Source organism: Dipodomys spectabilis, unplaced genomic scaffold (assembly GCF_019054845.1).
Source record: "Dipodomys spectabilis isolate Male_0828 unplaced genomic scaffold, ASM1905484v1 ptg000043l, whole genome shotgun sequence".
Taxonomy (NCBI): domain Eukaryota; kingdom Metazoa; phylum Chordata; class Mammalia; order Rodentia; family Heteromyidae; genus Dipodomys; species Dipodomys spectabilis.
Window position 1 is genome coordinate 29,414,642 of NW_024870720.1, and position 12,260 is coordinate 29,426,901.

At 40.5% G+C, this 12,260-nt stretch overlaps 1 protein-coding gene across 1 annotated transcript in view; it reads left to right on the plus strand.

Moving 5' to 3' along the window:
- Nucleotides 1–12,260, plus strand: part of Parm1 (prostate androgen-regulated mucin-like protein 1) — a 112,090-nt gene that overhangs the window by 90,807 nt on the left and 9,023 nt on the right. Inside the window, exon 3 of the mRNA XM_042678277.1 lies at nt 9,277–9,355. Coding sequence (XP_042534211.1) covers nt 9,277–9,355 — 79 coding nt within the window. The remainder of the gene's footprint in view (nt 1–9,276; nt 9,356–12,260) is intronic.

Consider the following 12,260-nt stretch of genomic DNA (forward strand, 5'->3'; position numbering starts at 1 on the left):
GTCCTGTTTCCCTTCAGGTGAAGTTCCCAAACCTTCCCACTATGCGATCTCTACTTTCCATTGATCTCATCCCCTCACCCTACCCCTTGCAATCTTGCCTAGCCATCCCCACATTAGCTGGCTCTCATGTCTGGGAGTCTGCGGCTCTCCCTCTTGACTTAGAGCCTTTGTTCATTTGGATGCTTGTGCCTAAAACCCTTTGTACCACATCACTTCACTTGGCTAATTCCATTTCAAACCTCCCCTATTCTGGTTATTTCTTATGGAGCTCACAGTCCTGCTCTCACCTCCCGTATTGCTACAACTCAGGTGTATCTCTTTGTCATGATGTATGGTTATATTCTGAGTATACGGCTCTTTGTTCGCTGCCGTCACTGTTTTTCAGGATACTCAAGGGGGGTACTTGTCTGTTTGAGCTCGCAAATGTATTCCCAGCACCTAACAGTGTCTAGCTCCACATAGATAATAAATATTCAGTGAAAGCCAGGCGCCAGTGGCTTATACCTGTACTCAGGAGACTGAGATCTGAGCATAGTGGCTTGAAGCCAGCCAGGCAGGAAAGTGCATAATTCCATTTCCAGTTAACCAGCAAACTGCCTAACTGGAGGTATCACTCTAGTAATAGAGCACTAGCTGCGAGTGAAAAAGCCAAGGGAGAGCTTGAGAGCTTGGAGCCCTGAGTTCAAACCTCAGGATCTACACACACACACACACACACACACACACACACACACACACACACACACACACACACACACACACACACACACACACACACACACACACACACACACATTCAGAGAATAATTCAATTAAGGATTGGTTTTCAGCGGCGAAGTATCAAGTTTTAGATAATAAATACATGTGTATTCTTTGCCTTATAAATCCAGAGCTCTGACTTGAGAAGGAAAACAAGGTAATTACCTGCCCCCGTGTACTCGGTGGTTCTTCTGCCCACCAAACTTCTTTGCCCACCATTCTCACCTCAAATTTTGACTTTCCTTTTGACTTTGCTGGACTGTCCCGATTACTGTTATAAACTCTCATTCACAGTGTGATGTTTTTATGCCCAACTTTTTAAACTTACACTAAACCTCAAAACTTGTTAAAGCCAAGTAAGCTCTCAGAAGGAGCCCCAACTGTCAGATTGATTTCCGTTTAAAAAAATATTTGGAACTCTTGCCTGTACTTCGTAGGTTCTCCTTTGGCTCACTTTTACTACCTAAATCTTAATCTGGTTTTGAAATATTTCCAGTGTACCCTTTGAAAAATATATATCAAGGTAATAAAATCGGCTGTTTACCATTTATGTTGTCATCGAGAAGCAAGACAATTCCTCATGTATTTTAATTGTCCCAATGTCACCTTTTCTTACATTTTGAGAGCTCCTGTCCCCATGGAACAATTTCTCTGTTCTGTTTTAAAGATGACTTTCACCAATCACAGATGATTAAAGTGACTTTTGAAATGCTTCAGTGAGAAAGTAAGATTTAGCATCTAAGCACAGCTGATGTTGTTAATGAGCTTGTGAGCTTACTGGGAAAACTAATTGGAATAGGCCTGGCCTTATGTCCATACTGAACCATTACTTTAACTTTCTGAATAAAGACAGCAAGATGTTTTAGCTGGAATCACTGCCAGGCAAGTAAAGGCAGGATAAAAGTGAAGGATCTGGGCTGGGAAGGTGGCTCAGTGGTAGAGCACTTGCCTTGCATACATGAGGCCCTGGGTTCGATTCCTCAGCACCACATAAGCAGAAAAAAAGCTGTAAGTGGCACTGTGGCTCAAGTGGTAGAACACTAGCCTTGAGCTGAAGAGCTGAATGACAGCGCCCAGGCCCAGAGTTCAGGCCCCACAACTGGACACCCTCCCCCCCCAAAAAAAGTGAAGGATCTAAAATTCATCCTAGAAAATTGAATTTCAGTATTGAATTAAGAGAACACATAATAGCTATTAAGTTGATATTGTCCTCTGTATATGTTGTTTGTCAGGCCCTTGGAAAGAAAAATATTAGCCAATAAAAGGTGGTATTTTATTTAACAGTGACTTGTTTTCATGGTGAGATTCATGGCCCTCAAGGGTTGGACCACTGGTTCAAAGATGAAGGTGAACTTATGTTAAAACTCATAAAAATCTCAGTAAGTCTATGAAAATGAGCCACCAAAAACACTGTTAATGTGTTTCCATTTAGAGAAATTGTGTAGTCATTTCCAAGGCAGGCTCTGGGAAGACAAGAATATGTGCAGTAGAACACTACACATTGGCATCAGACTGCCTGGCTCAGATCTCAGTGGTGCCATTTGTTGAAGTGGGAGACACAGAGGAGCAGGGTAAGGAGGGAAGTAAGTTTACTTATAACTGGGTCTCACATTTTCCTCATATATAACATGAGAGTACAGGTATAGTACTGTACCTGTTCTACAGAATTCTTCCTTACTGGGATTAAACAAAACAGGTACATAAAGTGCTTCCTACATAATTAGCACTAAATAGATGTTAGTTGCTATTACTACAGTTGGGTCCTTAATCCCCAGTGTAGATGCCAGCAAGAGTGTAGACTCCTCTACACTTAGATTTTTTTCTAACTTGAAAAAAATTAGAACGTTTATGAAAACACTTTAAGGTTCCCAAAGGAATATTTACTAGGAATATTAGGCAATAAAAATCCATATAAGCACCTGCCTACGGCACAATATAGAAAAAGATAGTCCAGTTGACTAGAGGAAAATATAACTATGTTCGCATTTGAACAGCAACACTTTCAGTGAGCCAGGGAAAGCTAAAGAAAAGGTGTAAAAACCTAAACTCTACGAGGTTTGTAACAGAGAGAAAAGCCATCTTAGGGAAACTTGGAAACAAAAGCTGAGCCACAGGATTAACCAAAAGTAGACCATTAAGAACTAAAAGGAAGGAAGAAATGCTGAAGAAATAAATGAGATTGTAGCAATAACAACAACAACAAGAAATCAATGGCAGCTCATGGCAAAAGGGTAGCACAGAGTTTGTGATAACATTTTATTTTTTGCCTTCAGGCATCATCCACAAAGAGATGACAAGAGCTAAATCCCCAAGCTGGTCCCTAACTTTCCTCATTTGCTGAAGTCTTGGTGTGAATAATACCCTTAGGCCAGGTGAATTAGAGCAATGCTCTCCACTCTGAGCTAGAGCTGCTATGTGGTGATCCAGTAAGCTCGTGTGAAAGACAGAACAATTCCACAAGAAAAGGGATAAGGAACACGATTTGCCATTCTTAGAAACCTGGTATGTTTAGCATTGCAGATGTCAAAGGATAGCTAAGATGGGCAAAGCTAAACAGGTAGTTAAGATAATTCCAAGTGAGAAAGAGGTCTCACTTGTGCTGAAAAAGATTGTAATTATAAGTGAAGAAACAGTAAAACCATGGTAACCCAGAACAGGTCTGATATGTGTCTCTCCTGATCTACATGGATTGCAAGCTTGTATTCCTGATGGGTTCCCAAGAGAAAAAGAAAGGAAGGAGAAGGAAAGAAGCACACAGCTTGTGCGAGTGCACATCACTTATTATCTCAAGCAAGATTAGTATTTTTAGCTATATGCTTTATGGAAGAAAGTGCTTTTAGATAAAAGCAACACTAGTCCCCAAACTGGATCTTCTGGTTACATGAAGTAGAAAAGTACAGATATCAATTCTGCCCTAAAGTTTGAACTCTTAATTCTACCTACAAACTAGCTTTTAGATAAGAATATAAACGTGAAACAAAATGTTCCAATTGCGATCACTTTGGGCTGATTTTAATAAAGCTTACGCCTTCTACTTTGTGTAAAGAAACGATGAAATAGTAATTCAAGGATTTGGAGAGTGATGTGGTGTGAAAAGGATTAACACAAGCTTAGGTTGTGTTTAATACATTTTTGTAATATATTTGCATGCAAACTATATAACTTGTAAAGAAGCCCCCTAACTACAAACAAAGTTAAGTATAGCTACGTTCCAAAAGGTCTGTTATGAAGTGATTTTATGGATTACTTATTAGGAACCTAGACAAAGAACTTGGTAGCCCTGGCTTCCAAGGACTTCCAATGCAGAGACCAAGCAGAGTGTGTTCACATGAAATCATCAGGATGCAAATGTATCTCATCCTTCTATGTTTAGTATGTGTACTCTGCATAATTACCTACAGCTACATATACATCACTTGTGCACTAGACATACTAAGTACCAGCAAGCCTCTAAGAAAAGAGAAATTAAGGCAGTGGCTTGTATTAGGGATGATTTCTCAATGAAAGGGGTTTGACGAGGTTCTTGTAGAAAATGCTGTGTCCTCCGTCCCAGAAGACTTACAGAGCCTCTGTTTCTACCTTGTCAAGCTCAAATACCAGTCTGGCTTTCAGTAATCTCCATGACTTGGCCCTGAGACATCCTACAGCCATTGTCACGCCTTCTATTCAGTTCCATTTTCCCTTCTTTTGCACACCGTGATCACGTGTTTGTCACTTCTACAAATCATATGACCTTAGGAAAGTCAGCCACTCAGCCTTTGGGTATTTTCATGTCTTATTACACAAACTCTCTCAACAGCTCTGCTACATTCACCTACCCCTCTCAGTAGCCCTCGATATGGTTAGCAGCCCATATTTTAGATCAGAGCTCCAGTTGCAGTGCCTGTCTCCAAGCCCACTGCTGACCCTTCAAGCTCAGACATGTGAAGTATCTGCTCTCCTCCCAGTAGGCGCCTGCCCCCATCCAAGTCCTGCCCATCCTTCAGACCATAGCTTTATTCCCACCTCTTCCAAAGATGGCTGTAGCTTTACAGACTCACCGCCTTCAGTCATAGGTAGAAATATCCAGTCTCCCTATTTCCTGCTTGTGTGTCCACCTGATCATACACTCTTCTGTTTATGCAATTGGGTGGACTGTTTTTCTCTGTACAGTGCCCTAACTTAATCATGGAGCTCATTCAAAAGAGCTTGATTGGTTAGATAATGTGGGATTAGATTGTTGGATTGATGTGGGATAAGAAGGAGGAGACAAAATTTCCTTCCCATGGCATGGAGTAGAGAGAATAAGGAAGACAAGGAGTGAAATCCAAGCAGAATGCAGGGCCAGACATCAAAATGACCTTCAATATTAGTGAAATTAGCATCCCCCTAGTATCCAATCAGTGTGAGAGAATTGAGGTTTTCTTTATTCATTTGTTTTCTCCTCATCACACAATTCTACACCTACTACTAACACCACCACCACGTAGCAAATAGCAGCACATGGCATGGATTATTATATATGTGGAAGGGTGTGTATGTGTATGTGTGTATGTGTGTGTGTGTATACTTCCTTCCACATCCACTCATCTGCCATCCAATGAATTTGACCAAAAAAAACTGTGCCTACTGAACATGTACAGATTTTTTTTATTATGACTCTTTAATACACTCCAACAACTGTTTACAGAGCATTTACATTGTATTAGGTAGTGTCCGTAGTCTAAGGATGATTAAAAGTAGGCAGGAAGTTGTGTGGCAGTTGTATGCAAATGCTCTACATATTATATAAGGGACTTGAACATTCTTAGATTTGGTTGTGGAAGGGTTTAGAGCCAACCTCACATTAATACTAGGTGACAGTACAACAATGCACAGGATTTGTGGCAGGATTAGTTATTTGGGGCTACACAAATGTTAGCAATCAATGGCATGGGCCTTCTGAGTTTTCCGTTCAGTGTCTTGTGTCTGCTTGTAATTAGTTCTACTCTGAGTGAACTTGAAATATTGAACTTCAATCCATCTTTACTAGTGCCTACAAGAGGAAGTAACCAGCATGTGAATGAATAATGCTCTAAAAACTTAGGTGAAATAGGCCTGGGTAACAATACTAGCTCAATCATTTACCAGGTATAAAACTTGGTAACCAACTTCTTACCTTTCTGGGTTTCTCATCTATAAAATGGAAATGAATCCACACCTCTTATAAAGATAAGAGCTGCAGAGTTCTTGGCCCAGTGTTCCTCCTAAGTAATCAGGGACAAAAAAATAAGTAGCTATAACTGCTCTTAAGCCTGCTTGCTCTTCTTATAGGGGCCATTAGGAAAGTGGCATAAAAAGGCACCTTGAGAAATCCCAGACTTGGTGTAGGCACAAAACTTAAGCACACATTGATTTATGGATCTTCAACAGCCTGTTGGTTAGGCAAGACATGTTAGCACAATGGAATGTGCTAGCACAGTAGAATATTCTTTTATCTTGGTTTATAAAATATACAAATAAGTTTCCTCCAATTCTCTCTTAATTTCTGCCTATCCCAGAGCATTACAGCATGAGTCATGCCCAGTCTGTAACTTGCAAATACCAATGAGGAAGAAAGGAAGTGCCAGCCAACTTTCCCATCCTACACGTTCAGTACATAGCCCATTAGTGTCTGTACCTCCCTCACCTTCCTCATTTTTCTACTTGCTTTGAAAAGAAAAAAAGAGTAGAACGACAAAGGGGGAATTCCAGATTCGTTTAAACAAAACCCAAGGGGAAATAACATTTGTTTTCATAAGCCAGAAATGAAGCCTTGTCAGTTACCATAGAAGTTGGGGTATCCTTGGCTTAGCAACCCCCTCATATGACCAGATCATGAAGTCCTCAGGTGTGGAACTTTCCAGAGCTGAGGTGACTAGAACCTTCTGAGACAGCAGCTGCTAAAGAGGTTAGAGAACACTCAAGAAATAGGATTTCCTAGGCTCAGGGGTGAGAAAGGTCTCTACTTCTAGAAGAGTATGACTTCCGTGGTTAGCACTCTCTGAGGACAGGCAGTGAGTCACAGAATATTACAAAGGAAGTCCAAATATGTAAACACAAATTATTTTATGTCACATATCTTGCCCTCAGGCTGACAGTACCAACTCTTCGAAGTGTGCCTTTACCTAGACTCTCTGGGGCCTATCAGGTAGAAAGTCACTCGAATGTCCAGTTCTGGGTAGCTCTGGGTATCCTGGATGATGCCATCTGTGGACCTGGAAGTATAGTCTTGAAGAGACCCATGTGAAGATTGGGGCTATCCCGACTCTGGACAGCCCCACCATCCAATAGAAGAGAAGCAAGTCTTCCTATCATTTGCTGTCTCCACAACAACAACACAAAGAATAGCGCTTGGGTTGGAGAAATTGCCAACTTATTTTAGAAAGAGGTGGTATATAAATAACCCCAGCAAATCACAGAGCTGGAGTAAAGGAAGGAACTTGGGAAAAGGCCAAACCTCTGATTTCCTATTTCAGCTATCCCTTGGGCCGGGGGGGGGGGGGGGGGCAGGGGTAGTCTTGTAGGGAAATCAGCTTGTCCCTTCTTTTCAAAAAGGTAGAAATTAAATTAAAAGGTCAGTTTAAAAAAAAAACAAAAACCAGCTCCTAATTGCAATGGCTGTATCTTTTTTTAATCCTAAAATGCCCCCAACACTGTACCTTGCGGTTATCATCTTCCTTTCACAAGCTCTTAAAAGAGGCTGTTATGAGACCTTAGTGAACTTTGAATTGTTCTAATTTCAGCACAGTTTGGAGGCCAAGAAGCTAAGAGTCACCTTTCAAAGTAGAAGTGGGGGGTTTACATTAGAGGATCTGACCTCAGACTTTTTCTGCTGAACCCAATCTGCACATTTGCATGATCAGTGGCATAATTTTATCTTTAAGTGGCAAAAGCCAAAAGGAATTATACTGATAATTACAGAATCTGATTCAAAAGGATTCCAGGAGCAAAGAAAGCGAGTGTCAGAAACGTGTAGGATCTGAAAGTGGTCAAACATGGTCAGTCTCCATGAAGACATCAAGCTGTCTTCATCTTCATGTTAGCAATAATCTAATGATCTCCTTTGGCTCATTTTTTTTAGTTGTTGTTTTTGTTGTTGTTGCTGCTGTTGTTGTTGTTGGCTGTAGGGCTTGAAATCATGTCCTGGGCACTATCCCTCTTTTGCTCTTTGAGCCACAGTTCCACTTCCAGGTTTCTGGTGGTTAACTGGAGATAAAAATCACATGGACCTTCCTATGCAGTCTGGCTTTAAACCATGATCCTCAGATCTCAGTTTCTTGAGCAGCTAGGATTACAGGCACGAGCCACCAGTGCCCAGCTTCTTTATAAATTTTAACCAGTTGGGGCATGAACTCCTCAAGAAGCATTTTTTCAGTGAAGAGAGGAAGGATAGACAAATAAAGTCATAATATTCAATGTATATAGGTGAAAATGAAAGCAGGCAACTTGTTTTTAACTGATTGCTAGTAGCTGCCTACCAGATTTCAAAGTACAAAATAGAAAGACTCGGTTTACTTATAGCTGATTATTTCAACAAGCAAAAAGCAGTGCTGCCTATTACATGTGACCTTATTTTGACAACAGACTTATTTTCTGTATATAGAAATTTAGTATTGAAACATGAAAGCTGAACATACTTCCCAAAGATGTTTTTATTTTATTTTTCACACATGCTTTGACACAATAGGATTGTTAAATTAGCACAACTACCAAAGTGACCCTTTTAAAGTGGACACTACAGACACAGCTGTGTGGTTTTGGTTTATTAAAAAAAAACTCTATTACTTTTTTGTAACCCTTGGAATAAAATATTTTGTCTCCAGATATTACACAAGTGATATAAAAATGAGCCAGAGCCTGTAAAAGAAGGAAAGGGAATATCAAGTGATTTAAAATCTACTACCCTAGGTACAACATTGCAGCAAGTCACTCCTAAAACGATAATCAAGTATTACTGTGTATTGTTCTCTGAATGCCAAGCTTGCTGAAAGGTCTTGATGAATACTGAAAGATTTATTGGCCATTACTGAACCTTGTTTGGCATTAAAAATATTCCAGTAGCACAGTATTTTGATTGTTATTTTAAGATCCTGGGCTTTGTGCTTGCTCTGACTTCCATGCATAATTATCTGTAGTAAAAAAAAAACAAAAAAACTTTGTCTTCTTTCAGAGGAAAGATTGGTAGGTATTGATTCATACTTGCAATCCTAGCTACTCAGGAGACTGAGATCTGAGGATCATGGTTCAAAGCCACTCCAGGTAGGAAAGCCCTAGAAGTTCCTATCTCCAATTAACCACCAAAAAAAAAAAAATCTGGAAGTGGAGCTGTGGCTCAAAGTGATAGAGCACTAGCCTTGAGCACAAACGCTCAGACAGTGCCCAGATCCTGAGTTCAAGTCCCCAAGCCAGTACAAACTAACAAACAAACAAACAAATAAATAAAGGTTGAGATTGAACACTTGAGAGTAACTAAACTCACTTCTTTATTTTCTTCTCCGGCCTCTTCCTCCTTCACAGGCAGCATTGCCGCCATTACGGTGACAGTCATTGCTGTGGTGTTGTTGGTATTTGGAGTTGCAGCCTATCTGAAGATCAGGTGAGAGATACTTTACTTTAAAAAGAAGAGTCTTCCATTTTGTGGGATTCCCAGCTACGGGGTATTTTTCTAAGGACTTATTTAGTGGTCGGTCACTTTTTAGCCGTCTGAAACACTGGCAGGGAAGTAAGCCTGGCCAATGAACTCTACTCCAGACAAGAACAGGTGTCTTGACCCTTGCAGAACAGAAAAAAATAAGCTGACACGTGGGGCACGATGATGTGGTAGATGAGAATTAACCTGAAGTCAGGAAACCAAAACCCAGGCCCTCTGCTCTGACGTCAAATCATGATCCTAGTGAACCCATACACCTCATCCGGGAGCTGGGGTGCGAGGTGACGGGGAGCAGGGCGGGGGACAGGGTTAAGAGTCCCCAAAGAATGATGCTGATTTGCACCCAATCTGTAAGCCAGGTTTTCAGGTTCTAACTGCAAACGTGAAAATGAAAAGTAGAGCATTGTCTATAAAACTAGGGTTTACCTTGCAGTTGTATCTATTTTTAATTAAAAAAAAATAGAAAGAAACCTTAGCAGGGGTAGCACCAGTAGCTCATGCCTATAATCCTAGCCACCCAGGGGGCTGAGACCTAAGGGTCACAGTTCAAAAGTCCATGAGAATCTTAACTCCAATAAACTATCCAGAAAAAGCCAGAAGTGGTGCTTTGGCTCAATTGGTAGAGTGCTAGCCTTGAGCACAAAGAGGCTCAGGGACTGAGTTCAAGCCCAGGATCGGGAAAACAAACAAAACAAAACAACAACAACCAAAAAAAAAACCCTTTTCTTCTTCTATGAAGTAAAGGCAGTCATACATGGTACAATAGATGTTTACCCTCTTAGCCAGACTGTTTCAATACTCTGTAAGTCTCCCATTTTCATTTTCTATGGCTCTAAGAAATCCGTAAGTCTTCAAACCATATCACTCACACTGAGCGTCCCTCCAGCTGTGAAGTAGCAGATGGCAGTGGCAGTCTTACTTGCTGGTCTATGGAGCACCGGTCACAGGGACAGATTTTGCTTTGATGAGCACTGCCACTCCTTGACTTCCAACACCTCATCTTCGAAGCAGCTTTACAAAATCCACTCTGACCCTGTTACTCTTTCCCTCAAAACCTCACAGTTGCTTCCTTCTGCACTTTGAATGACTCTACAGGTCATTTGTGGACGTGCAGCATTTTTTCTCTCTCATCACATCTCTGTTTCCTTTACTACAGCATTTACTAGGTTCTATCCTTCCCCTGCGCTTGGGTCTTCTAGCCTCTGTCCTTGCACTGTTTTGTCGGGAACTCTTCCTCAGGAAGTGTGTGCTGATTTCAATCACACTTCCTCTGAAAGATTTCCCTTCTGGTTTACCAATGCCTCTGTCATGTATTTTCTCACTGCCTTCATTATTTTCATCCTGGCTACTATCATTATCTACTATTGTGCAAATTAAATAATGCACAAAGACAGTCCTTGGTAGATTGATTAAGTGCAAACTTACAGAATACACAATACCATGGTACTGGGATGCTCACGTACACATGCACTCTCGTCTTTTCTCACATACACCTGCACATCTTCCTCAAGTTATAGGCTCACTTTCCCTGTCCCTCCTGCCCTTGTTTCCTACATACCTAGCACGTGGGCACACATCTTCTCTGGAGCCCCTGGCCATCTCCTGTTGGCATTCAGCCCAGCCATCCACCCACCAAAGACCTCTCTTTGTCTCCTTTCCTTACCTTTCCTCCTGTCATTTAAGTATACATCCAATCAATCCAATAATGGTGGCACTGAGTCTGAGCGGGCCTCTGTACCACACCTCTACCTTAGGTTCAAAGAACCCAAGAGGCCAGTCTTCAAAGAAAAATTAGAATAAAAAGGTCCAAGGGGCCTATGTTAAAATGTTCACCCATTTTAAATCAGAAACCTCCTTCTGATTAGAAAAAGTCTTTTGCCCTCATTAAGTCTGCATTTCCTTGAATATCAAACTTAATTTTACAAATTACATCTTACTGAATGGGACCTTTTTTCTCTAGTTTAATTACAAGTTTATCACTTCATTTAATTATAAGTTAAATTAAATTGCCTTTTATTATCTATTCTTGGAACTTCACGGCTGTTGTGTAACAAGGTATCCATAGAAAAATGTATCCCTGCGGCTCAAAAAAAACTCACAGATAAATTATAGAGTCATTTCCAGAATCACCAATGGTGAGTTTTTGAAGAGCTGTATCACTGAAAACATGACCTCCGCTGGGGTATAGAACAATCCAGAACTACTTCCCTCTCAGTGCACACCTCTCAGACCCTTCACCCCCCGACACACACACACAAAATAATGTTAAAATAAACTAAAGGATTCTTTCTCTCAACTTTTGGCAAAAATTCAAATGAATCATTTCAAACCAACACTGGCTCTTAGCAGGCAATCTACAAACAGTGATTAAGAATTCAGACTCCCAAAGCAGAGATGCTTTAGTTCAAATCCCAGCTCTACCTCTTTCTAGCAGTGTGGTCTGATCATGTTACGGTGAATCACTAATCCTCATTTATCACACACCTGTGAAGAATCTTAACTATCTGGTAGCAGTGTTGGAAGACTGATGAATACTGCTTCCTAAGGACATAGCACAGCCACCATCACTATTACCATCATTATTATAGTCAAAATGGTTAAATGAAAAGAACACTAATGATATAATCACAGAGATAGATAGATAGATAGATAGATAGATAGATAGATAGATAGATAGATAGATAGATAGATAAAAATTTGAGCATTAGCAATAGGCCAGATATTCCTAAAGAGACACAGTCCTGACATCATTATTTTTGCAAGCAAGCCATTTCACTTTGTACTAATGAATCCTTATTAAAATTGTATAAGATGTTATTTTAAACTATATTTCTCTGGATAAATATAACCA